The sequence below is a fragment of the Bombina bombina genome, chromosome 6 (genome assembly GCF_027579735.1).
Source record: "Bombina bombina isolate aBomBom1 chromosome 6, aBomBom1.pri, whole genome shotgun sequence".
In the NCBI taxonomy this organism is placed as follows: domain Eukaryota; kingdom Metazoa; phylum Chordata; class Amphibia; order Anura; family Bombinatoridae; genus Bombina; species Bombina bombina.
In genome coordinates, this window is record NC_069504.1 from 110,748,083 (window position 1) to 110,774,741 (window position 26,659).

The 26,659-nt window shown below is 42.2% G+C and overlaps 1 protein-coding gene across 1 annotated transcript in view; it reads right to left on the reverse strand.

Moving 5' to 3' along the window:
* Positions 1-26,659, reverse strand: part of ATXN7L1 (ataxin 7 like 1) — a 746,759-nt gene that overhangs the window by 583,680 nt on the left and 136,420 nt on the right. Inside the window, exon 3 of the mRNA XM_053716561.1 lies at positions 433-537. Within this exon, the coding sequence (XP_053572536.1) occupies positions 433-537 (105 nt within the window). The remainder of the gene's footprint in view (positions 1-432; positions 538-26,659) is intronic.

Genomic DNA, 26,659 nt, shown 5'->3' on the forward strand with positions numbered 1-26,659 from the left:
TAGACACGCTAACCCTTCTCTGGCTATAGGATGGACTTGTAATATCATGTTGTGTGTTATTGTTAGCGTGGTCAAGAGATATCACATCTTGCACTATCATTAGTGTGTCACTTGTGATCTGGCCCAGTATATGAGCCAATATGGGGTGATATATGCAGAGCAGCCAATCACTGGACATGTTCAGCTCATAACTGGCAGCATATTTCCGTTCTAGAACTGATTTTTACTCTGTGTGTTAAGCTCTCTGGGGGTTAAACACATTTTTCTGTTTAAGCCATAGTGTAAAAACGTATTACTGTATTTACCAACAACAATACCCATTACTTTCAAGGGTGATTGACTTTAACAAATGATTTTACACTTGGGTAAAACCTAGAAAGGTATCGAAGCTTTAAAGCAGTCATGGATCACTGTGCAAAGAGTTTTACTTACCACAATGTGACTGGAAAACCTGGGGCTTGACTACCTGATTGCAGACACTACACACCACTAGAAAGAAGTCATCATGAGCTGGGTAATGGCCAAATAAATGCATATCTGTAGGAAGAAATAAGAATTCTGTATGTTAATTACAGAAAGCCCATTTGTTTCAGGTCCCTCTACGTACAATTTATACTATAGTGGAAAGAAATAAAAATGATAAGGGTCAGGGGAAGAGAGACAACTGTATCTTCTGAACATTATTCTGAATATATAAACATACATATCAGTTCCATAAATGTGCAAATATATAGACAACTTAACAAAGGTTAGGATTTAAGAAGCACATTTATAAAACTGAAATATGTTTTAAAAACAAATTAGAACAAAAATCTTCAGGGGACAATATGTTTACACAAACACCAAAACCGGATGACACTTGGCAGAACTGCTAAAATATTAGTTATTCTGTTAATTAGTTTTAACAGTAAAATGTACTTACACTAAAGTACTCATTGCCTTATGCTTAAAGGGACACTGAACCCAAATTCTTTCTTTCATGATTCAGATGGAGCACGCAATTTACTCCTATTATCAATTTTTCTTTGTTTTCTTGCCATGTTTATTTGAAAAATAAGGCATCTAAGCTATTTGTGTGGTTCAGAACTCTGGAAAGCACTTGTTCATTGGTGGATGAATTTATCCACCAATCAGCAACAACAACCCAGTTTGTTCACCAAAAATAGGCCGGCATCTAAACTTACATTCTTGCATTTCAAATAAAGATACCAAGAGAATGAAGAAAATTTGATAATAGGAGTAAATTAATCACAAAAGAAAAAATTTGGGTTCAGTGTCCCTTTAAATTGATCCTAAGTAATATTTACATTTTATTTTTACCATATTGTGCATGATCCTATGTAAACGCTCATATGTTAAACTCTCAGTATATTACACACTCATATGTATGCGCACACATGCGCGCTCACACATGCAACTTTACCTTAGTAATTGTTATTGTTTAAAAAGATAATCCCTTTATTACCCATTCCCTAGTTCTGCACAACCAAAACAGTTATATTAACCCCTTAACCAATTCCAACGGTATTTTGCTTATCATACTGCACAAGGTACACAAAAGTCGGAGCGGCTGGAAGCTCCATCAGTCTCGGCTATTAAGATACAGCCCAGGGCTGGCGTTCCTGTGCTCATGGCATCTGCCTGCATATGGAATTGGAGCGTGATCGGTGCTCCGATTCCATATGCATGCAGATGCCAGATCGTTACATCTTCATATTGGCAGACTGTCTGGCAGTACCTAAAATGGGTAAGGGGGAGGGAAGAGAGCTGTTTGGGAGGGATCAAGGGATGGGAAGTGTCAGGTGGGAGGGTAATCTCTACACTAAAGCTAAAATTAACCTTACAAGCTAAGTAACTGATTAACCCCATCACTGCCAGGAATAATATAAGTGTGGTGCGCAACTGCAATTAGTGGCCTTTTAATTAGCAAAAAACAATGGCAAAGCAAAGTATGTCTGCTATTTCTGAACAAAGGGGATACCAAAGAAGCTTTTACAATGTGGGCCATGATTGCACAAGCGGTATGTAAATAATTAAACCCAAAGTTTGTGAAAAAGTTAACAATTTTTTATACAATTGCATTTGGCAGTGAAATGGTGGCATGAAACATACCAAAATGGGCCTAGACCAATACCTTGGGTTGTTTACTTTGTAGTTTTGACAGACAAATAAAAAAATAGAAAAAAGGCTCTATTTCTGTTTAAATGGAGTGACAGCAAAAATGCTAAAAATTCTCCGATATTTTGGGCAAGTTCTTCTCTGAAAGTTCCGGTAGTGAGCAAAGCAATAGTCTAGTCAAAATTAAACTTTCATGAATCAGATAGAGCATGCAATTTTAAGCAACTTTCTAATTTACTTCTATTATAATTTGTTCTCGTTCTCTTGGTATCTTTATTTGAAAAAGCAGAAAATGTAAGCATAGGAACCGGCCCATTTTTGGTTCAGCACCTGGGTAGCGCTTTCTGATTGGTGGCCACACGCACACATATATATATATATATATATATATATATATATATATATATATATATATATATATATATATATATATATAAAAGAACTGCAGCACTCCAATGATATTTTTAGTGATTTATTTTCAAGCTAAAAAAACATAGGCGACGTTTCGGGCTGGAGGAGGCAAAGAGCACCACAGCAAAGCTGTTAAAGGGACACTGTACCCAAAATGTTTCTTTCGTGATTCAGATTGAGCATGAAATTTTAAGCAACTTTCTAATTTACTCCTATTAGCAAATTTTCTTCATTCTCTTGGTATCTTTATTTGAAATGCAAGAATGTAAGTTTAGATGCCGGCCCATTTTTGGTGAACAACCTGGGTTGTCCTTGCTGATTGGTGGATAAATTCATCCACCAATAAAAAAAGTGCTGCCCAGAGTACTGAAACCAAAAAAAAGCTTAGATGCCTTTTTCAAATAATGATAGCAAGAGAATGAAGAAAAATTGATAATAGTAGTAAATTAGAAAGTTGCTTAAAATTGCATGCTCTTTCTGAATTACAAAAGAAAAAATTTGGGTACAGTGTCCCTTTAAGTATCACTTCCCTTCCCACAATCCCCAGTCATTCGACCGAAGGAAAAGAAGAGAAAGGAAATAACACAAGGTGTAGAGGTGCCTGAGGTTTAGATAAAAAAAAATGTGTCTGAAAATAAAGGTGGGCCATGGACTCACCGTGTCTAGAAAGAAAGAAATTTATCAGGTAAGCATACATTTTGTTATCTTTCTTAAGATACGGTGAGTCCACAAAATCATAAATTACTGTTGAGAATCAATACCCAAGCTAGAGGACACAGATGATTAGGGAGGGACAAGACAGGGAACCTATACAGAGGGCACCACCGCTTGAAGCACCTTTCTCGCAAAATAATCAAATTTGCAAAATTTAGAAAAAATATGTAGAGAAGACCAAGTTACAGTCCTGCAAAACTGGTCCACAAGGACTTCATTGTTGAAGACTCAAAAAGAGGAAACAGCCCACAAGGAATAAGTTGTAATTCTCTAAGGAGGCTGCTGACCCGCAGACTCACAAAAAAAACTAATTATACTTCTCAGCCATAAGAAAGAGAAGTAGCAGAAGCTTTCTGACCCATGTTTCATGAAAAACAAACAAACAGGGCAGAAGACTAGCGAAAAATCTTAGCCGCCTGTAGGTAGATTTTCAGAGTACACACAACATCTAAGTTGTGCAACAAACGTTCCTTATGAGGAGGAGGATTAGGCAATAGAGAAGGAAAAACAACTTCATTTTGAAACCACCTTAGGAAGAATACCAACTTGGTACGAAGAACTGCCTTATCAGCAAGAAAGATAAGATAAGGCGAGTCACACTGCAAAGTCGAGAGTACCTAAACTCTCCGAGCAAAAGATATAGCAAAAAAGGAAAACTTCCAAGATAAAAAATTAAAATCTATGGAATGCTATGGCTCAATCTGAGCCTGCTGCAAAACCTTAAAACCAAGGTTAAAGCTCCAAGAGGAGCAACAGACTTAAACACAGGCCTGAAACTAACCAGGGCCTGACAAAAAGATTAAACGTCTGGCACATCCGCCAGAAACTTGTGAAAAAAAGGATAACGCAGAAATCTGACCCTTCAGAGAACTGACTGACAGATTGTCCTCCAGACCTTCCCGGAAAAAAGTGCAAAACCTCTATCAATCCTGACCTTACTTCCCAGATAAGTCGTGGGATTCACACCAATCAAGGAATTTACGCCATACCTTATGGTACAAGTTACTAGGAACAGGTTTGCGAAACTGAATCATGGTCTCAATGACTGATTCAGAAAAACCATACTTAGACAAAACTAAGCATTCAATCACCAAGCAGAACGCTTCAAAGAAAATGAAGTTGGATGAAAGAAAGTACCCTAAATTAGAAGGTCCATCCTCAGGAACCACCACCAAGGTGGAAGAAATACATCACTGCTTGGTCTGTATACAAATCCAGCAAAACTATGCAGGAACTATTAAAATACTGATGCTCACTCCCATATGATACAAACAATGACTCATGGAAGGAGAGCAAACTGAGGAACAGGGATGTCAGAATGAAATCCCAAGGCAACACCAGGGTATTTAACAGAGCAGAAAAAGGGGGGTTCCCTGATGGTAAGATCAGGGAAGTGAGGGTGGTGGATGGACTATCCAAAATCCCCTCTAACATAGAATATACAGATAGAGGGGCAGTGCCTAGTGTCTAAATTGATAAGATGCAAACAAAAGAAAGAAAAGAAACACTATATTGGCACACAAATACTATAAGAGGGTAGTAGATCCAAACCAATTGGTAAGAAAGGAGTGGAGAATGGGATGTTTAAAAGTTAACTTTTAATGTTATAACTGTATTAAAATAAGGGGGTGTTAAAAAAAACACCACAATTTACACAAATAACAGACAAAAAAAGAAAAAATTAAAAATTACATATTATATGTACTGCTCCCTGAGTGTCAAGCCAGTAACTATAATGTCCTAAAGCCGACTGTGTTAAAGGATTAACATATTCAAATAACCCTGAGTGGTAGAAAAGTATACTCGTTAGTAACTAAGATGATCTCAATGGTATAAGAGGCAGAGTCTGAAAAATATATTCCACTATCAATACCAAAGCCAAAGTGGTGGTTGGATACCTTTAATACCAATGTGAGGCGTGTATCAAGTTACTGCTAATAGAAAAACTAAATTTATGCTTACCTGATAAATTTGTTTCTCTTGTGGTGTATCCAGTCCACATATTCATCCATTACTTGTGGGATATTATCCTTCCCAACAGGAAGCTGCAAGAGGATCACCCACAGCAGAGCTGTCTATATAGCTCCTCCCCTAACTGCCACCTCCAAGTCATTCGACCGAAGACAAGCAAGAGAAAGGAGAAACTATAGGTGCAGTGGTGACTGTAGTTTAAAAATTAAAAAACACCTGCCTTAAAATGACAGGGCAGGCCGTGGACTGGATACACAACAAGAGAAATAAATTTATCAGGTAAGCATAAATTTTGTTTTCTCTTGTAAGGTGTATCCAGTCCACGGATTCATCCATTACTTGTGGGATACCAATACCAAAGCTATAGGACACGGATGAAGGGAGGGACAAGGCAGGCGCTTAAATAGAAGGCACCACTGCCTGTAAGACCTTTCTCCCAAAAATAGCCTCCGAAGAAGCAAAAGTATCAAATTTGTAGAATTTAGAAAAAGTATGAAGCGAATACCAAGTCGCCGCCTTACAAATCTGTTTAACGGAAGCCTCATTTTTAAAGGCCCATGTGGAATGAGCTGTAATTCTTACAGGAGGCTGCTGGCCAGCAGTCTCATAAGCTAAGCGGATTATACTTCTTAACCAAAAAGAAAGAGAAGTTGCTGAAGCCTTTTGGCCTTTCCTCTGTCCAGAGTAGACAACAAACAATGCAGATGTTTGACGAAAATCTTTAGTAGCTTGTAAATAAAACTTTAAAGCACGAACCACGTCAAGATTGTGTAAAAGACATTCCTTCTTTGAAGAAGGATTAGGACACAGTGACGGAACAACAATCTCTTGATTGATATTCTTATTGGATACCACCTTAGGAAGAAACCCAGGTTTGGTACGCAAAACTACCTTATCTGCATGGAAGATCAGATAAGGGGAATCACACTGCAAGGCAGATAACTCTGAAACTCTTCGAGCCGAAGAGATAGCTACCAAGAACAGAACTTTCCAAGATAAAAGCTTTATATCTATGGAATGCAGAGGTTCAAACGGAACCCCTTGAAGAACTTTAAGAACTAAATTTAAACTCCATGGCGGAGCAACAGGTTTAAACACAGGCTTAATTCTAACTAAAGCCTGACAAAACACCTGAACGTCTGGAACATCCGCCAGACGCTTGTGCAAAAGAATAGACAGAGCAGAAATCTGTCCCTTTAAGGGACTAGTTGACAATCCCTTCTCCAATCCTTCTTGGAGAAAAGACAATATCCTGGGAATCCTGACTTTACTCCATGAGTAACCCTTGGATTCACACCAATGAAGATATTTACACCTGGTGACAGGCTTTCGAGCCTGAATTAAGGTATCAATGACCGACTCGGAAAAAACACATTTTGACAAAATCAAGCGTTCAATCTCCAAGCAGTCAGATGCAGAGAAATTAGATTTGGATGTTTGAAGGGACCTTGAAGTAGAAGGTCCTGCCTCAGCGGCAGAGTCCAAGGTGTAAAGGATGACATGTCCACCAGATCTGCGTACCAAGTCCTGCGTGGCCACGCAGGAGCTATCAAAATCACTGAAGCTCTCTCCTGCTTGATCTTGGCAATCAGACGAGGGAGCAGAGGAAACGGTGGAAACACATAAGCCAGGTTTAAAGACCAAGGCGCTGCTAGAGCATCTATCAGCGCTGCCTTGGGATCCCTGGATCTGAACCCGTAACAAGGAAGCTTGGCGTTCTGACGAGACGCCATGAGATCCAGTTCTGGTTTGCCCCAAAGTTGAATCAACTGTGCAAACAACTCCGGATGGAGTTCCCACTCCCCCGGATTAAAAGTCTGTCGACTTAGAAAATCCGCCTCCCAGTTCTCTACTCCTGGGATATGGATAGCTGATAGATGGCAAGAGTGAACCTCTGTCCATAGAATTATTTTTGAAACCTCCAACATTGCTAGGGTACTCCTTGTTCCCCCTTGATGGTTGATGTAAGCTACAGTCGTGATGTTGTCCGACTGAAATCTGATGAACCTGACCGCAGCTAGCTGAGGCCAAGCCTGAAGAGCATTGAATATCGCTCTTAGTTCCAGAATGTTTATCGGAAGGAGTGTCTCCTCCTGAGTCCACAAGCCCTGGGCCTTCAGGGAGTTCCAGACTGCACCCCAGCCCAGAAGGCTGGCATCTGTCGTTACTATTGTCCAATCTGGCCTGCGGAAGGTCATACCCTTGGACAGATGGACTCGAGATAACCACCAGATAAGAGAATCCCTGGTCTCTTGATCCAGATATAGTAGAGGGGACAAATCTGTGTAATCCCCATTCCACTGACTGAGCATGCAGTGTTGCAGCGGTCTGAGATGTAGGCGGGCAAACGGCACTATGTCCATTGCCGCTACCATTAAGCCGATTACTTCCATACACTGAGCCACTGAAGGGCAAGAAGTAGAATAAAGAACACGGCATGAATTTAGAAGTTTTGACAACCTGGCCTCTGTCAGGTAAATCTTCATTTCTACAGAATCTATCAGAGTTCCTAGGAAGGAAATTCTTGTGAGAGGGGATAGAGAACTTTTTTCTACGTTCACTTTCCACCCATGCGACCTCAGAAATGCCAGAACAATGTTCGTGTGAGACCTGGCAACTTGAAAAGTCGATGCCTGTATCAGAATATCGTCTGAGAAAGGGGCTACTGCTATAGCCCGCGGCCTTAGGACTGATAGAAGGGACCCTAGAACCTTTGTAAAGATTCTTGGTGCCGTGGCCAACCCGAAGGGAAGAGCCACAAACTGGTAGTGCCTGTATTAACCCTCCTGGATCATAGGAAGGATGGTTCGAATAGTCTCCAACTTGAAGGATGGGACTCTGAGAAATTTGTTTAAGATCTTCTTGAGATCTAAGATTGGTCTGAATGTTCCCTCTTTCTTGGGAACAACAAACAGTCTTGAATAAAAGCCCTGTCCCTGTTCCTCCTGCGGAACTGGGTGGATCACTCCCATAACTAGGAGGTCTTGAACACAATGTAAGAATGATTCTCTCTTTATCTGGTTTGCAGATAAAAGTGAGAGATGAAATCTCCCTTTTGGGGGAGAGGTTTTGAAATCCAGAAGATAACCCTTGGACACAATTTCCAATGCCCAGGGATCCTGGACATCTCTTGCCCAAGCCTGGGCGAAGAGAGAAAGTCTGCCCCCTACTAGATCCGTTTCTGGATCGGGGGCTGATCCTTCATGCTGTCTTAGAGGCAGCAGCAGGCTTCTTGGCCTGTTTCCCCTTGTTCCAAGCCTGGTTAGGTCTCCAGACCGGCTTAGACTGGGCAAAAGTTCCCTCTTGTTTTGTGTTAGAGGAAGTTGAAGCTGCGCCACTCTTGAAGTTTCGAAAGGGCCGAAAACTAGACTGTTTGGTCCTTAATTTGTTGGACCTGTCTTGAGGAAGGGCGTGACCTTTTCCTCCAGTGATGTCAGAAATGATCTCCTTCAGTCCAGGCCCGAATAGGATCTGTCCTTTGAAGGGAATGTTGAGAAGTTTAGACTTTGAAATCACGTCAGCTGACCAGTATTTAAGCCATAGCGCCCTACGCGCCTGAATAGCAAATCCTGAATTTTTAGCCGTTAGCTTGGTTAAATGAACAACGGCGTCAGAAACAAATTAATTGGCTAGCTTAAGGGCCCTAAGCTTGTCAATAATATCTTACAACGGGGTTTCAACCTGTAGAACCTCCTCTAGGGACTCAAACCAGAAAGCCGCGGCAGCAGTGACTGGGGCAATGTATGCAAAAGGCTGCAGAATAAAACCTTGTTGAATAAACATTTTCTTAAGGTAACCCTATAATTTTTTATCCATTGGATCTAGAAAAGCACAACGGTCCTCGACAGGGATAGTGGAACGCTTAGCTAGAGTAGAAACTGCTCCCTCCACCATAGGGACCGCCTGCCATAAGTCCCGTGTAGTGGCGTCTATAGGAAACATCTTTTTAAAAACAGGAGGGGGAGAGAAGGGTACACCTGGTCTATCCCATTCCTTAGTAATAATTTCAGAAAACCTTTTAGGGATTGGAAAAACATCAGTGTAAGTAGGTACTGCATAGTATTTATCCAATCTACATAATTTCTCTGGGACTACAATAGTGTCACATTCGTCCAGAGTTGCTAAAACCTCCCTGAGCAATATGCGGAGGTGTTCAAGCTTAAATTTAAATGTAGACATATCAGAATCAGATTGAAGTATCTTCCCTGAATCAGAAAAATCACCCACAGATTGAAGCTCCCCTGTTTCAGCTTCATTATATTGTGAGGGTGTATCAGAGATAGCTACTAAAGCGTCAGAGAGCTCTGTATTTATTCTAGTCCCAGAGCTGTCTCGCTTTCCTTGCAATCCTGGCAGTTTAGATAATACCTCTGTAAGGGCATGATTCATAACTGCCGCCATGTCTTGCAAGGTATACGCAATGGGCGCGCTAGATGTACTTGGCGTCCCCTGAGCGGGATGTATAGGATCTGACACGTGGGGAGAGTTAGACGGCATAACTTCCTCCTTGTCAATTTCTTCTGGTGATAAAATTTTTAAAGCCAGAATATGGTCTTTGTAATCTATAGTAAAATCAGTGCATTTGGTACACATTCTAAGAGGGGGTTCCACAATGGCTTCTAAACATAATGAACAATGAGTTTCCTCTATGTCAGACATGTTTAAACAGACTAGTAATGAGACCAGCAAGCTTGGAAAACACTTTAATAACTGTGAACAAGCAAAAAATAAAAACGTACTATGCCTTTAAGAGACAAAAACAATCACAGAAACTGCTAAAACAGTGAAAAAAGCAGTAAATCTTATGAAATTTTTACAGTGTGTATAATAGGCTGAAAGAGCATTGCACCCACTTGCAAATGGATGATTAACCCCTTAGTTTCAAAACCGGATTAAAAAAACGATATAAACGTTTTTAAACAGTCACAACAAACTGCCACAGCTCTACTGTGGCCCTACCTGCCCATACAACGACTTTGGAAGGCACAAAAACCGCTTAGAGAGGTCCTATATGTTCAGGGGACTCCTTCAGGGAAGCTGGATGTCTCAAGCTGCAAAAACTAATGGAAAATAGGCCCCTCCCAACCTGTACTCACAGTGAGAGGGCCTTAAAAAACAGAATTTATGCTTACCTGATAAATTACTTTCTCTTGTGGTGTATCCAGTCCACGGGTTCATCCTTTACTTGTGGGATATTCTCCTTCCTAACAGGAAGTGGCAAAGAGAGCACACAGCAGAGCTGTCCATATAGCTCCCTCTCTAGTTCCACCCCCCAGTCATTCGACCGAAGGTTAGGAAGAAAAACAAGAAACCATAGGGTGCAGTGGTGACTGTAGTTTAAACTAAAAATCTACCTGACTAATAGCCAGGGCGGGCCGTGGACTGGATACACCACAAGAGAAAGTAATTTATCAGGTAAGCATAAATTCTGTTTTCTCTTGTAAGGTGTATCCAGTCCACGGTTTCATCCTTTACTTGTGGGATACCAATACCAAAGCTTTAGGACACGGATGAAGGGAGGGAACAAGACAGGTACCTTAAATGGAAGGAACCACTGCATGTAAAACCTTTCTCCCAAAAATAGCCTCCGAAGAAGCAAAAGTATCGAATTTGGAAAATTTGGAAAAAGTATGCAGCGAAGACCAAGTCTGTTCAACAGAAGCCTCATTTTTAAAAGCCCATGTGGAAGCCACTGCTCTGGTAGAATGAGCAGTAATTGTTTTGGGAGGCTGCTGGCCAGCAGTCTCATAGGCCAGACGGATGATGCTTTTCAGTCAAAAGGAAAGAGAGGTAGCAGTCGCCTTCTGACCTCTCCTCTTACCAGAATAGATAACAAACAATGAAGTTGTTTGTCTGAAATCCTTAGTTGCTTGTAAATAGAACTTTAAAGCACGAATCACATCAAGATTGTGTAACAGACGTTCCTTCTTCGAAGAAGGATTAGGACACAGAGAAGGAACAACAATTTCCTGGTTAATATTCTTATTAGACACAACCTTAGGAAGAAAACCGGGTTTGGTACGGAAAACTACCTTATCTGCAAGGAACACCAAGTAAGGTGAGTCACACTGTAAAGCAGATAACTCTGAAACTCTTCGAGCAGAAGAGATAGCTACCAAAAACAAAACTTTCCAAGATAAAAGCTCAATATCTATGGAATGTAAAGGTTCAAACGGAACCCCTTGCAGAACTGAAAGAACTAAATTCAGACTCCATGGCGGAGCCACAGGTCTATAAAGAGGCTTGATTCTGACTAAAGCCTGAGTAAACGATTGAACGTCTGGTAACTCCGCCAGACGTTTGTGTAAAAGAATAGACAAAGCAGATATCTGTCCTTTTAAGGAACTAGCTGACAATCCTTTCTCCAATCCATCTTGGAGAAAAGACAATATCCTGGGAATCCTAATCTTACTCCATGAGTAACCCTTGGAGTCGCACCAACAAAGATATTTTCGCTAAATCTTATGGTAGATTTTCCTGGTGACAGGCTTTCTAGCCTGAATCAGGGTATCGATAACCGACTCAGAGAAACCACGCTTTGATAGAATTAGGCGTTCAATCTCCAAGCAGTCAGACGCAGAGAAATTAGATTTGGATGTTTGAAAGGACCTTGAAGTAGAAGGTCCTGCCTCATTGGCAGAGTCCATGGTGGAACGGATGACATGTCCCCTAGGTGGCCACGCAGGCGCTATTAGGATCACCGACCCCCTCTCCTGCTTGATTCTGGCAACCAGACGAGGAAGGAGAGGAAACGGTGGAAACACATAGGCCAGATTGAAGGACCAAGGCGCTGCTAGAGCATCTATCAACACCTCCTGGGGATCCCGGGACCTGGACCCATACAGAGGAAGTTTGGTATTCTGACGGGACGTCATCAGATCCAATTCTGGAGAGCCCCATCCCCCGGATGAAAAGTCTGACGACTGGGATGTGAATTGCTGAAAGGTGGCAAGAGCGATCCTCCGCCCACCTGATTATTTTGGATACTTCAATCATTGCTAGGGGACTCCTTGTTCCCCCTTGATGGTTGATGTAAGCTACAGTCGTGATGTTGTCCGACTGAAATCTGATGAATTTGGCCGCAGCTAGCTGAGGCCATGCCTGAAGAGCGTTGAATATCGCCCTCAGTTCCAGAATGTTTATCGGGAGAAGAGCTTCTTCCCAAGACCATAAGCCCTGAGCTTTCAGGGAGTCCCAGACTGCACCCCAGCCCAACAGACTGGCGTCGGTCGTTACGATGATCCACTCTGGTCTGCGGAAACACATTCCCTGAGACAGGTGATCCTGAGACAACCACCAGAGAAGAGAATCTCTGGTCCCCTGGTCCAACTGTATTTGAGGAGACAAATCTGCATAATTCCCATTCCACTGTTTGAGCATGCATAGTTGTAGTGGTCTGAGGTGTATCAGAGCAAAAGGGACTATGTCCATTGCTGCTACCATTAGTCCGATTGTCTCCATGCACTGAGCTACAGATGGCCGAGGAATGGAATGAAGAGCTCGGCAAGTGGTTAAGAGATTTAACTTTCTGACCTCCGTCAGAAATATTTTCATTTCTACCGAATCTATCAAGGTTCCTAGGAATGGAAATCTTGTGAGGGGGGAGAGAGAACTCTTTTTGATGTTCACCTTCCACCCGTGAGACCTCAGAAAGGCCACTACAATTTCCGTGTGAGACTTGGCTCTTTGGAAAGTCGACGCCTGAATTAAGATGTTGTCTAGATAAGGCGCCACTGCTATGCCCCGCGATCTTAGAACCGCCAGGAGGGACCCTAGCACCTTTGTGAAAATTCTGGGAGCAGTGGCCAACCCAAAAGGAAGAGCCACAAACTGATAATGCTTTTCCAGAAAGGCGAACCTGAGAAACTGGTGATGATCTTTGTGGATAGGAATGTGCAGATACGCATCCTTTAGATCCACGGTAGTCATATATTGACCCTCCTGGATCATTGGTAAGATTGTCCGAATGGTCTCCATCTTGAATGATGGGACTCTGAGGAATTTGTTTAGAATTTTGAGATCCAGGATTGGTCTGAAAGTTCCTTCTTTTTTGGGAACCACAAACAGGTTTGAGTAAAAACCCAGCCCTTGTTCCACAATTGGAACTGGGTGGATCACTCCCATTGTATGTAGGTCTTCTACACAGCGTAAGAACGCCTCTTTCTTTGTCTGGTCTGTAGACAGACGAGAAATGTGGAACCTTCCCCTTGGAGGGGAGTCCTTGAATTCTAGAAGATATCCCTGGGATACAATCTCTAAGGCCCAAGGATCGTGTACGTCTCTTGCCCAGGCCTGAGTGAAGAGAGAGAGTCTGCCCCCCACTAGATCCGATCCCGGATCGGGGGCTACCCCTTCATGCTGTCTTGGAGGCAGCTGCAGGCTTCTTGGCCTGTTTACCCTTGTTCCAGCCCTGGTAAGTTTTCCAGGCTGCCCTGGGTTGTGAAGTGTTACCCTCTTGCTTTGCAGCAGGGGAGGATGAAGCGAGACCGCTCCTGAAATTTCGAAAGGAAGGAAAATTATTTTGTTTGTTCTTCGTCTTAAAGGACTTGTCCTGAGAGAGAGCATGGCCTTTTCCCCCAGTGATTTCTGAGATAATCTCTTTCAATTCAGGCCCGAAAAGGGTCTTTCCTTTGAAAGGGATGTTCAGTAGTTTGGATTTTGACGACACATCGGCCGACCAGGACTTTACCCATAGTGCCCTGCGCGCCAGAATGGCGAAACCTGAATTCTTTGCCGCTAACTTAGCTAGTTGGAAAGCGGCATCTGTGATAAAAGAATTAGCCAGCTTAAGAGCCTTAATTCTGTCCATAATGTCCTCATATGAGGTCTCCGTCTGGAGTGAATCTTCCAGCGCCTCGAACCAGAAAGCAGCTGCAGTAGTTACAGGAACAATGCACGCTATAGGTTGGAGAATAAAACCTTGTTGAACAAATATTTTCTTAAGTAAACCCTCTAATTTTCTATCCATAGGGTCTTTAAAAGCACAACTGTCCTCAATTGGTATGGTTGTGCGTTTAGCAAGTGAAGAAACAGCCCCCTCCACCTTAGGGACCGTCTGCCACGAGTCCCACGTGGGGTCAGATATGGGGAACATTTTCTTAAAAACAGGAGGGGGAACAAACGGAATACCTGGTATATCCCACTCCCTAGTTACTATATCCGCAATCCTCTTAGGGACCGGGAACACATCAGTGTAAACAGGAACTTCTAGGTACTTGTCCATTTTACACAATTTCTCTGGAACCACCAAAGGGTCGCAGTCATCCAGAGTAACTAATACCTCCCTGAGCAATAAGTGGAGGTGTTCTAGTTTAAATTTAAAAGCCAACTTATCTGAGTCTGTCTGAGGATCAACCTTTCCCGAATTTGAAATTTCTCCCTCAGACAGCACATCCCTCGCCCCCATTTCAGAGCGTTGTGAGTGTATATTGGATACGGCTACCAAAGCGTCAGAATGCTCAGAATCTGTTCTTAAAACAGAGCTATCATGCTTTGTAGGTAACACGGGCAGTTTAGATAAAAACACTGAGAGGGAATTATCCATAACTGCCGCCAAGTCTTGCAAGGTAAAAGAGTTAGACGCACTAGAGGTGCTAGGCGTCGGTTGAGCGGGCGTAACTGGTTGTGACACTTGGGGAGAGGTTAACGGGCTAACCTCATTACCTTCTGTCTGATAATCATCATGGGCCACATTTTTAAGTGCAACAATATGTTCTTTAAAGTGTATAGACATATCAGTACAAGTGGGACACATTCTGTGAGGGGGTTCCACCATGAAAAATCTGACTGCTCAAGAAGTACGCTCCCGGCAGTCACTCCTGAAATGTGAATTGTGGATAAACAATGAATGTGAGAGTCCGCCCACCGAACAATCCACACCAATCATGGCAAAGAAACTCCAGGTTCCCTTCCAGATGGTTAATGTAAACCGCTGAGATGAAATTGTTCAACCAGAACCAGAAAAAAAAAAAACTGAGGCCAAGCCATCAGAGCATTGTAGATCGCTTCAATTCCAAAATGGTTATGGGAAAAGCAGACTCCTCCCAAGTCCATAGTCACCAATCCAACAGGCTAGCAACCGTGGTCACTATTACTCAGGAAGGTCTCCGGAAGCATGTGCCCTGAGACAGATGCACCTGAGATAACCAAAAAAATATGGAGAATACGGGCAACGATCCTGCTACCGCTCGCAAGCTAAGTTAGCGCTCTACCACTAATTCCCCTTTCGGAACCACAGGGAAAAATCTCATGTCGACAGATCTAGATCTATCCTTCAAGACAGAGCCACAGTATCTCCTGGTCCACTATCTGAACATGCATAACAGTAGACTCTCAAATGGAATCGAGCAAAGGAATGATGTCCAACCATCAGACCAATTACCTCCATACATTGAGCCACTGAAGGGCCAAACAGTAGAATGCTAAAAAAAAAAAAAAAAAAAAAGGCAAGAGAAAAAGAATCCTCTATTTTCTGACCTCTGTCAAAAATAGAGATAGGGAAACTAATATGGTCCCTAAAAAAACTACCCCTGTAGCTGGAACAAGGGAACTCATCTTCAGATTCACTTCCATCTGTGGAATGAAGAAAAACATCAAGATCTCTGTATGAGAGTTTGCTTGTTGAAAAGATGGCGCCTGAACCTTATGACGTCCAGGAAGGGCACCACAGCAATTCCCTGAAACCTGATCACTGGCAATATAGCCCCCTCTGAGAGCTATGGCAAGGCCAATGGGAAGAGCCACAAACAAAGTGTTTGACAGAAAGGCAAAACTCAGGAACTTTAACATACACGTCCTCCAGGTCTATGGTCACCATGAACTGACCCTCTTGGACCAACTGGAACTATACCAGGGAAAAGAGGTCCCAAACGCATTTCAAAAAATGCCTCACTGTTATCAGGCCTGCAGATAAAATTGAGAGGCGGAACCTGCCTCTGAAAGGAAGGTATGAATTCTATGTAGATAATCTGACATACCAAGTCCGTAGCCTATCTGGGACATCTCGTATCCTCTCGAAGACAGAGAGATTCAGTCCCCCACTTGTCCGATTCCCAGATTGGGGGCAAACTCTTCTAGGACTATTCATCTTGTCTGGTGGTATAAAAGACCATTTTCTAACCCGTAATATCAGGGCTTACGCTTGTAAGGAAGCGCCAGAATCTTGTAATCAGGGAAAAATCCACTGACCAAGAATAAAGCCACAACGCCATGCGGGCTAGCACAGCGAAGACAGATCTTGACTCCCAGCTTAAAGACTTGCATGGTAGCATCAGAAATAAAAGAATGGCTAGTTTAAGAACCATAAACCTGATCTGAATCTCCTCCAAAGGAGTCCATACCAATTGAAATCAGACAAAGCCACCAATAAGATTCCGCACTTGACACAGTGGCAATACAAACTTCCATGCAAGTCCATTGATCCTGAAAAGAACAGCAATCCTCTCTAGGGATCACCCTTCTCTTAGCCAGAGTAGAAATGGTCCCTACTACTTAGGCACCGTGCGCCCTGATATTTAATGGAGACAGCGACCGGAAACATCTTTTTAAAAGACAGGAGATAGGGAAAAGGGAATCCCTGACTTCTCCCATTTCTATGAAAAATCTCCTAGCACAGTCTGGAACAGGAAAAACTTCCACAGAGGAATCCTAGTATTTATAAAGTTTACTAGGCATATCGGAGTCACTCCACATATCGGAGTCGCTCCAAGGTAGCCAAAACCTCGATCAACAATACACAGAGGTTGTTCAAGCTTAAATCTGAAGGATACTACTTCAGTATCAGATTAAGGAATAATACTGTCCAAATCTGAGATTTCACCCTCAGAGCCTACCGGTGTATCCTCCTCATCAGACCTATGAGGAAGAGCAGAATGAGTAACAGGAAATGGAACAGAAACCTTACTATCTGAATTTCTAACTTTCCTCTTGCGTATTCCTTTTAACATAGAGAAAGCATATAATGCCAAAGATATCGACGAAGATAACTGTGCAACAACTTCTTCAGGCAAATAAACTCCTCCAGGAGACTGAGAGGAACTGCAGGACACAATATGTGTAGCCATTAAGGCTTGGGATGTTTGAGGAGAAACCTGTGGGAATGCCTAAACAGCATCATCCAAAGAGACATGAGGTTCAGAAAATAAAAGAAAATTACATAGGAATACAATTTAAAAGGCAAAACAAAATCAAATTTGTCCATAGAAGCAGAACTCAAGCTCCAAAATCAAACTGACAACACAAAAATCACAATACTTTAAAAAATTGTGCTGTCAGTTTAAATATAAATAAAAATGCCTTAGGTCATGAGAGGTAAGAATTCATGGAGCAGCCCGCTGTTCCAAGAATAATACCCCAAATTACTTAATCTTAAGATATTAAAGACTTTGGGTAGGTTTTAAAATGTGCCTGTCACTTTAAAAATATTTCAATAAATATTAAGCAACTTGCGATATAGAAAATAAAACTAACTGTTTTGCTCTATATTTAATCCAGCCTTAACTGTGCAGGTTCTTAGGGCCAATGAAGAGCAGCACACACCATGTTTTTGTCAGTGTTAGAGTGCAGGGAGAACTATATCAGGCAGAAATAGTGTTTCTCAGCTCTAAACAAGAGAGCAGCTCCCACTATGAAATGGAGCATCAAGTGCTCTGGCAACAACTTAAACGGCAAGAAAACAGAATTTATGTTTACCTGATAAATTACTTTCTCCAACGGTGTGTCCGGTCCACGGCGTCATCCTTACTTGTGGGATATTCTCTTCCCCAACAGGAAATGGCAAAGAGCCCAGCAAAGCTGGTCACATGATCCCTCCTAGGCTCCGCCTACCCCAGTCATTCGACCGACGTTAAGGAGGAATATTTGCATAGGAGAAACCATATGGTACCGTGGTGACTGTAGTTAAAGAAAATAAATTATCAGACCTGATTAAAAAAACCAGGGCGGGCCGTGGACCGGACACACCGTTGGAGAAAGTAATTTATCAGGTAAACATAAATTCTGTTTTCTCCAACATAGGTGTGTCCGGTCCACGGCGTCATCCTTACTTGTGGGAACCAATACCAAAGCTTTAGGACACGGATGAAGGGAGGGAGCAAATCAGGTCACCTAAATGGAAGGCACCACGGTTTGCAAAACCTTTCTCCCAAAAATAGCCTCAGAAGAAGCAAAAGTATCAAACTTGTAAAATTTGGTAAAAGTGTGCAGTGAAGACCAAGTCGCTGCCCTACATATCTGATCAACAGAAGCCTCGTTCTTGAAGGCCCATGTGGAAGCCACAGCCCTAGTGGAATGAGCTGTGATTCTTTCGGGAGGCTGCCGTCCGGCAGTCTCGTAAGCCAATCTGATGATGCTCTTAATCCAAAAAGAGAGAGAGGTAGAAGTTGCTTTTTGACCTCTCCTTTTACCGGAATAAACAACAAACAAGGAAGATGTTTGTCTAAAATCCTTTGTAGCATCTAAATAGAATTTTAGAGCGCGAACAACATCCAAATTGTGCAACAAACGTTCCTTCTTTGAAACTGGTTTCGGACACAGAGAAGGTACGATAATCTCCTGGTTAATGTTTTTGTTAGAAACAACTTTTGGAAGAAAACCAGGTTTAGTACGTAAAACCACCTTATCTGCATGGAACACCAGATAAGGAGGAGAACACTGCAGAGCAGATAATTCTGAAACTCTTCTAGCAGAAGAAATTGCAACTAAAAACAAAACTTTCCAAGATAATAACTTAATATCAACGGAATGTAAGGGTTCAAACGGAACCCCCTGAAGAACTGAAAGAACTAAATTGAGACTCCAAGGAGGAGTCAAAGGTTTGTAAACAGGCTTAATTCTAACCAGAGCCTGAACAAAGGCTTGAACAAAGGCTTGAACATCTGGCACAGCTGCCAGCTTTTTGTGAAGTAACACAGACAAGGCAGAAATCTGTCCCTTCAGGGAACTAGCAGATAATCCTTTTTCCAATCCTTCTTGAAGGAAGGATAGAATCTTAGGAATCTTAACCTTGTCCCAAGGGAATCCTTTAGATTCACACCAACAGATAAATTTTTTCCAAATTTTGTGGTAAATCTTTCTAGTTACAGGCTTTCTGGCCTGAACAAGAGTATCGATAACAGAATCTGAGAACCCTCGCTTCGATAAGATCAAGCGTTCAATCTCCAAGCAGTCAGCTGGAGTGAAACCAGGTTCGGATGTTCGAACGGACCCTGAACAAGAAGGTCTCGTCTCAAAGGTAGCTTCCAAGGTGGAGCCGATGACATATTCACCAGATCTGCATACCAAGTCCTGCGTGGCCACGCAGGAGCTATCAAGATCACCGACGCCCTCTCCTGATAGATCCTGGCTACCAGCCTGGGGATGAGAGGAAACGGCGGGAACACATAAGCTAGTTTGAAGGTCCAAGGTGCTACTAGTGCATCCACTAGAGCCGCCTTGGGATCCCTGGATCTGGACCCGTAGCAAGGAACTTTGAAGTTCTGACGAGAGGCCATTAGATCCATGTCTGGAATGCCCCACAGCTGAGTGACTTGGGCAAAGATTTCCGGATGGAGTTCCCACTCCCCCGGATGCAATGTCTGACGACTCAGAAAATCCGCTTCCCAATTTTCCACTCCTGGGATGTGGATAGCGGACAGGTGGCAGGAGTGAGACTCCGCCCATAGAATGATTTTGGTCACTTCTTCCATCGCTAGGGAACTCCTTGTTCCCCCCTGATGGTTGATGTACGCAACAGTTGTCATGTTGTCTGATTGAAACCGTATGAACTTGGCCCTCGCTAGCTGAGGCCAAGCCTTGAGAGCATTGAATATCGCTCTCAGTTCCAGAATATTTATCGGTAGAAGAGATTCTTCCCGAGACCAAAGACCCTGAGCTTTCAGGGATCCCCAGACCGCGCCCCAGCCCATCAGACTGGCGTCGGTCGTGACAATGACCCACTCTGGTCTGCGGAATGTCATCCCTCGTGACAGGTTGTCCAGGGACAGCCACCAACGGAGTGAGTCTCTGGTCCTCTGATTTACTTGTATCTTCGGAGACAAGTCTGTATAATCCCCATTCCACTGACTGAGCATGCACAGTTGTAATGGTCTTAGATGAATGCGCGCAAAAGGAACTATGTCCATTGCCGCTACCATCAACCCGATCACTTCCATGCACTGAGCTATGGAAGGAAGAGGAACGGAATGAAGTATCCGACAAGAGTCTAGAAGTTTTGTTTTTCTGGCCTCTGTCAGAAATATCCTCATTTCTAAGGAGTCTATTATTGTTCCCAAGAAGGGAACCCTGGTTGACGGAGATAGAGAACTCTTTTCCACGTTCACTTTCCATCCGTGAGATCTGAGAAAGGCCAGGACTATGTCCGTGTGAGCCTTTGCTTGAGGAAGGGACGACGCTTGAATCAGAATGTCGTCCAAGTAAGGTACTACAGCAATGCCCCTTGGTCTTAGCACAGCTAGAAGGGACCCTGGTACCTTTGTGAAAATCCTTGGAGCAGTGGCTAATCCGAAAGGAAGCGCCACGAACTGGTAATGCTTGTCCAGGAATGCGAACCTTAGGAACCGATGATGTTCCTTGTGGATAGGAATATGTAGATACGCATCCTTTAAATCCACCGTGGTCATGAATTGACCTTCCTGGATGGAAGGAAGAATAGTTCGAATGGTTTCCATCTTGAACGATGGAACCTTGAGAAACTTGTTTAAGATCTTGAGATCTAAGATTGGTCTGAACGTTCCCTCTTTTTTGGGAACTATGAACAGATTGGAGTAGAATCCCATCCCTTGTTCTCTTAATGGAACAGGATGAATCACTCCCATTTTTAACAGGTCTTCTACACAATGTAAGAATGCCTGTCTTTTTATGTGGTCTGAAGACAACTGAGACCTGTGGAACCTCCCCCTTGGGGGAAGCCCCTTGAATTCCAGAAGATAACCTTGGGAGACTATTTCTAGCGCCCAAGGATCCAGAACATCTCTTGCCCAAGCCTGAGCGAAGAGAGAGAGTCTGCCCCCCACCAGATCCGGTCCCGGATCGGGGGCCAACATTTCATGCTGTCTTGGTAGCAGTGGCAGGTTTCTTGGCCTGCTTTCCCTTGTTCCAGCCTTGCATTGGTCTCCAAGCTGGCTTGGCTTGAGAAGTATTACCCTCTTGCTTAGAGGACGTAGCACTTTGGGCTGGTCCGTTTCTACGAAAGGGACGAAAATTAGGTTTATTTTTTGCCTTGAAAGGCCGATCCTGAGGAAGGGCGTGGCCCTTACCCCCAGTGATATCAGAGATAATCTCTTTCAAGTCAGGGCCAAACAGCGTTTTCCCCTTGAAAGGAATGTTAAGTAGCTTGTTCTTGGAAGACGCATCAGCCGACCAAGATTTCAACCAAAGCGCTCTGCGCGCCACAATAGCAAACCCAGAATTCTTAGCCGCTAACCTAGCCAATTGCAAAGTGGCGTCTAGGGTAAAAGAATTAGCCAATTTGATAGCATTGATTCTGTCCATAATCTCCTCATAAGGAGGAGAATCACTATCGACCGCCTTTATCAGCTCATCGAACCAGAAACATGCGGCTGTAGCGACAGGGACAACGCATGAAATTGGTTGTAGAAGGTAACCCTGCTGAACAAACATCTTTTTAAGCAAACCTTCTAATTTTTTATCCATAGGATCTTTGAAAGCACAACTATCCTCTATGGGTATAGTGGTGCGTTTGTTTAAAGTGGAAACCGCTCCCTCGACCTTGGGGACTGTCTGCCATAAGTCCTTTCTGGGGTCGACCATAGGAAACAATTTTTTAAATATGGGGGGAGGGACGAAAGGAATACCGGGCCTTTCCCATTCTTTATTAACAATGTCCGCCACCCGCTTGGGTATAGGAAAAGCTTCTGGGAGCCCCGGCACCTCTAGGAACTTGTCCATTTTACATAGTTTCTCTGGGATGACCAATTTGTCACAATCATCCAGAGTGGATAATACCTCCTTAAGCAGAATGCGGAGATGTTCCAACTTAAATTTAAATGTAATCACATCAGGTTCAGCTTGTTGAGAAATGTTCCCTGAATCAGTAATTTCTCCCTCAGACAAAACCTCCCTGGCCCCATCAGACTGGGTTAGGGGCCCTTCAGAAACATTATTATCAGCGTCGTCATGCTCTTCAGTATCTAAAACAGAGCAGTCGCGCTTACGCTGATAAGTGTTCATTTTGGCTAAAATGTTTTTGACAGAATTATCCATTACAGCCGTTAATTGTTGCATAGTAAGGAGTATTGGCGCGCTAGATGTACTAGGGGCCTCCTGAGTGGGCAAGACTCGTGTAGACGAAGGAGGGAATGATGCAGTACCATGCTTACTCCCCTCACTTGAGGAATCATCTTGGGCATCATTGTCACATAAATCACATTTATTTAAATGAATAGGAATTCTGGCTTCCCCACATTCAGAACACAGTCTATCTGGTAGTTCAGACATGTTAAACAGGCATAAACTTGATAACAAAGTACGAAAAACGTTTTAAAATAAAACCGTTACTGTCACTTTAAATTTTAAACTGAACACACTTTATTACTGCAATTGCGAAAAAACATGAAGGAATTGTTCAAAATTCACCAAATTTTCACCACAGTGTCTTAAAGCCTTAAAAGTATTGCACACCAAATTTGGAAGCTTTAACCCTTAAAATAACGGAACCAGAGCCGTTTTGAACTTTAACCCCTTTACAGTCCCTGGTATCTGCTTTGCTGAGACCCAACCAAGCCCAAAGGGGAATACGATACCAAATGACGCCTTCAGAAAGTCTTTCTAAGTATCAGAGCTCCTCTCACATGCGACTGCATGCCATGCCTCTCAAAAACAAGTGCGCAACACCGGCGCGAAAATGAGGCTCTGCCTATGCTTTGGGAAAGTCCCTAAAGAATAAGGTGTCTAAAACAGTGCCTGCCGATATTATTATAGCAAAATACCCAAATAAAATGATTCCTCAAGGCTAAATATGTGTTAATAATGAATCGATTTAGCCCAAAAAAAGTCTACAGTCTTAATAAGCCCTTGTGAAGCCCTTATTTACGATCGTAATAAACATGGCTTACCGGATCCCATAGGGAAAATGACAGCTTCCAGCATTACATCGTCTTGTTAGAATGTGTCATACCTCAAGCAGCAAGAGACTGCTCACTGTTCCCCCAACTGAAGTTAATTGCTCTCAACAGTCCTGTGTGGAACAGCCATGGATTTTAGTGACGGTTGCTAAAATCATTTTCCTCATACAAACAGAAATCTTCATCTCTTTTCTGTTTCTGAGTAAATAGTACATACCAGCACTATTTCAAAATAACAAACTCTTGATTGAATAATAAAAACTACAGTTAAACACTAAAAAACTCTAAGCCATCTCCGTGGAGATGTTGCCTGTACAACGGCAAAGAGAATGACTGGGGTAGGCGGAGCCTAGGAGGGATCATGTGACCAGCTTTGCTGGGCTCTTTGCCATTTCCTGTTGGGGAAGAGAATATCCCACAAGTAAGGATGACGCTGTGGACCGGACACACCTATGTTGGAGAAAACTGTAATTAGCCCTACTAAACAAAGTCTCTCACAGAGACTGTAGATCTAAGTACTGTGCCATTCTCAGCGAGAAGGCGGGCACTCAAGATCCGGAACAGAAAGGCCGAAAATGGTGCCGCTCTATTCTAAGAGGCTGAGCCATCAGAACAAGGAAAATGAAGTGCGCCATTAAAATCAACTGTGCGCTTCATAGCCACAAAAACACCAATAAAAAAATTAAAGCAGCAGAACAAACTAGTCCTCCAGTACACCCAAACCCTTAAATCACCACTAAACTACAGTGGTTACATCCGGATAACACTGACTACAGCAGTAACAGTTAAATGCAGGCAAAATAATACAGTGCTAAGTCACAGAATCAAGCTGTAAAGGGCATCATTTAAAATAAAGCCTCAGGGGAGAATTCCCTGTATGCCTCACACATATAAGAAGTCCTGCCACTGCCGAATAATCCTTTCCCAAAGGAATAATCAGTCCCAAAAAAGTTGCAACTCATGTTATTTCTTAAGTGCCCATCTCCTAACCTAGAAGACCAAAAAGGCACTTACCTGCATCTAGCCGTCCAGCAAAAGGACAGCTCACCCGGTATGAGAGGATGCCACTCCTCACAGAGACCTGTGGAAAAAAGAAAGAACTGAGTAAACCTAATCAGGCTTTCTATACCGTGGGCAGCAAATACGTTAGGAAAATGCAGCAAGGTCCACCTCACAAGTTCCCAACTGTTTAAAGCCACCACTGCCCTACGGAAGAGGCTAACGTGGAGTACGGCTAGACCCAATCCTGAGAGGAAAGATCAGAGCAAACCTACTCTGGCTTTCAAAATAATAAACACTTGATTGAAGTAAAATAAATACAATCTTCTTCAGACACCAAACTTCTCCTCCTCCTTGCACCGAAGGCAAAGAGAATGACTGGGGATTGTAGGAAAGGAAGCGATACTTAACAGCTTTGCTGTGGTGCTCTTTGCCTCCTCCTGCTTGCCAGGAGTGATATTCCCAACAGTACTTGATGATTCTGTGGACTCACCATGTCTTACGAAAAAAAGGAGAAAAAAATAAATAATATATATATATATATATACATATATATATAGTTGAGTTTCAGAGTTCAGCGCACATAGAATGGAGAAAAACAAAAACAAAACCAAATTATGGTACAGTATGTCAGTACTAGGCAATCAAAAACTAAACGTGAGATTTAAATGTGCTCACCTTGTTTAACCTCAAACATGTGAGGTATGTTGGAAGCATGGAGGGGATGTAATCCCTATCTGTGGTAAAGATGTTTCCAGCTGGTATGCAGAAACTTTTAGCAGGTGGAAATCTTGATATCCCTGGAGTAGAAATATGTTGGTATTTCAGACAAACTTCTCCTCTATGGAGTTAGGTAGAGACACTTTAATTCTTTTTGCTGGATTTCTTTCCTTGTTGCTGTTTATTTCTTTTCCCCTTCTTTATACTTGAAAGGCTTCTCCTCTCTGGAGTATGGTATAAACTTTATGTATGCAAACCAATTAGTGCTCAGTTTACATACTATGAGATCAATTGTGGATATTAATTGCAGCACTCATGAGATGTGTATAAATGATGCTTGCAAGGACACAAAGTGAAATTTAAAATAAAAACACTTATTTTCCAATGTCCAATAAAAAATGATAAACAGAAATCCTCTTTGATAATAGTCCAGATCAGGGACAGAAATAGGTGAGCAGATGAAATATTTATACTATATTTCATCTGCTCACCTATTTCTGTCCCTGATCTGGACTATTATCAAAGAGGATTTCTGTTTATCATTTTTTATTGGACATTGGAAAATAAAAGTGTTTTTATTTTAAATTTCACTTTGTGTCCTTGCAAGCATCATTTATACACATCTCATGAGTGCTGCAATTAATATCCACAATTGATCTCATAGTATGTAAACTGAGCACTAATTGGTTTGCATACATAAAGTTTATACCATACTCCAGAGAGGAGAAGCCTTTCAAGTATAAAGAAGGGGAAACGAAATAAACAGCAACAAGGAAAGAAATCCAGCAAAAAGAATTAAAGTGTCTCTACCTAACTCCAGAGAGGAGAAGTTTGTCTGAAATACCAACATATTTCTACTCCAGAGATATCAAGATTTCCACCTGCTAAAAGTTTCTGCATACCAGCTGGAAACATCTTTACCACAGATAGGGATTACATCCCCTCCATGCTTCCAACATACCTCACATGTTTGAGGTTAAACAAGGTGAGCACATTTAAATCTCACGTTTAGTTTTTGATTGCCTAGTACTGACATACTGCACCATAATTTGGTTTTGTTTTTGTTTTTCTCCATTCTATGTGCGCTGAACTCTGAAACTCTACTCCATACCTTTTTCCTTCACATTCCATTTGATGATAGTGGAATATTCAGAAACTAGCTGCCATTGAAATATATCAGGAGGAACTAATTAGAGCAAAATAACCATTTGCAACATAGACAGCGCAGATCAAGAAACACCCAAGCAACACTATATATATATATATATATATATATATATATATATACATACATACATACACACACACACAAACACATACACACACGCATGTTTAGCTTTATGTCCCATAAAACATCACTGATCAAGATCTGGTTTCATTTGGTAATCATATATTTATGGCCAAATAGTTGATGAATTAGATTTAAAATATTGAGTATGACCAAAATCATCCAACTGGTACCTCCTCTCAACAAACAAAATGAGGAAAACAACATTAAAATTATAACTGATTTTTAAAAAATATTTTTAAGATTTAATGGATTTCCTGAAAATCTAAAACAGACAGGGAAGATCTATAGGTAATATTGTTTCATGAAGATACGTCTTAAATGGAAAGATATTCCACAGCCATTCTAACAAGCAAAC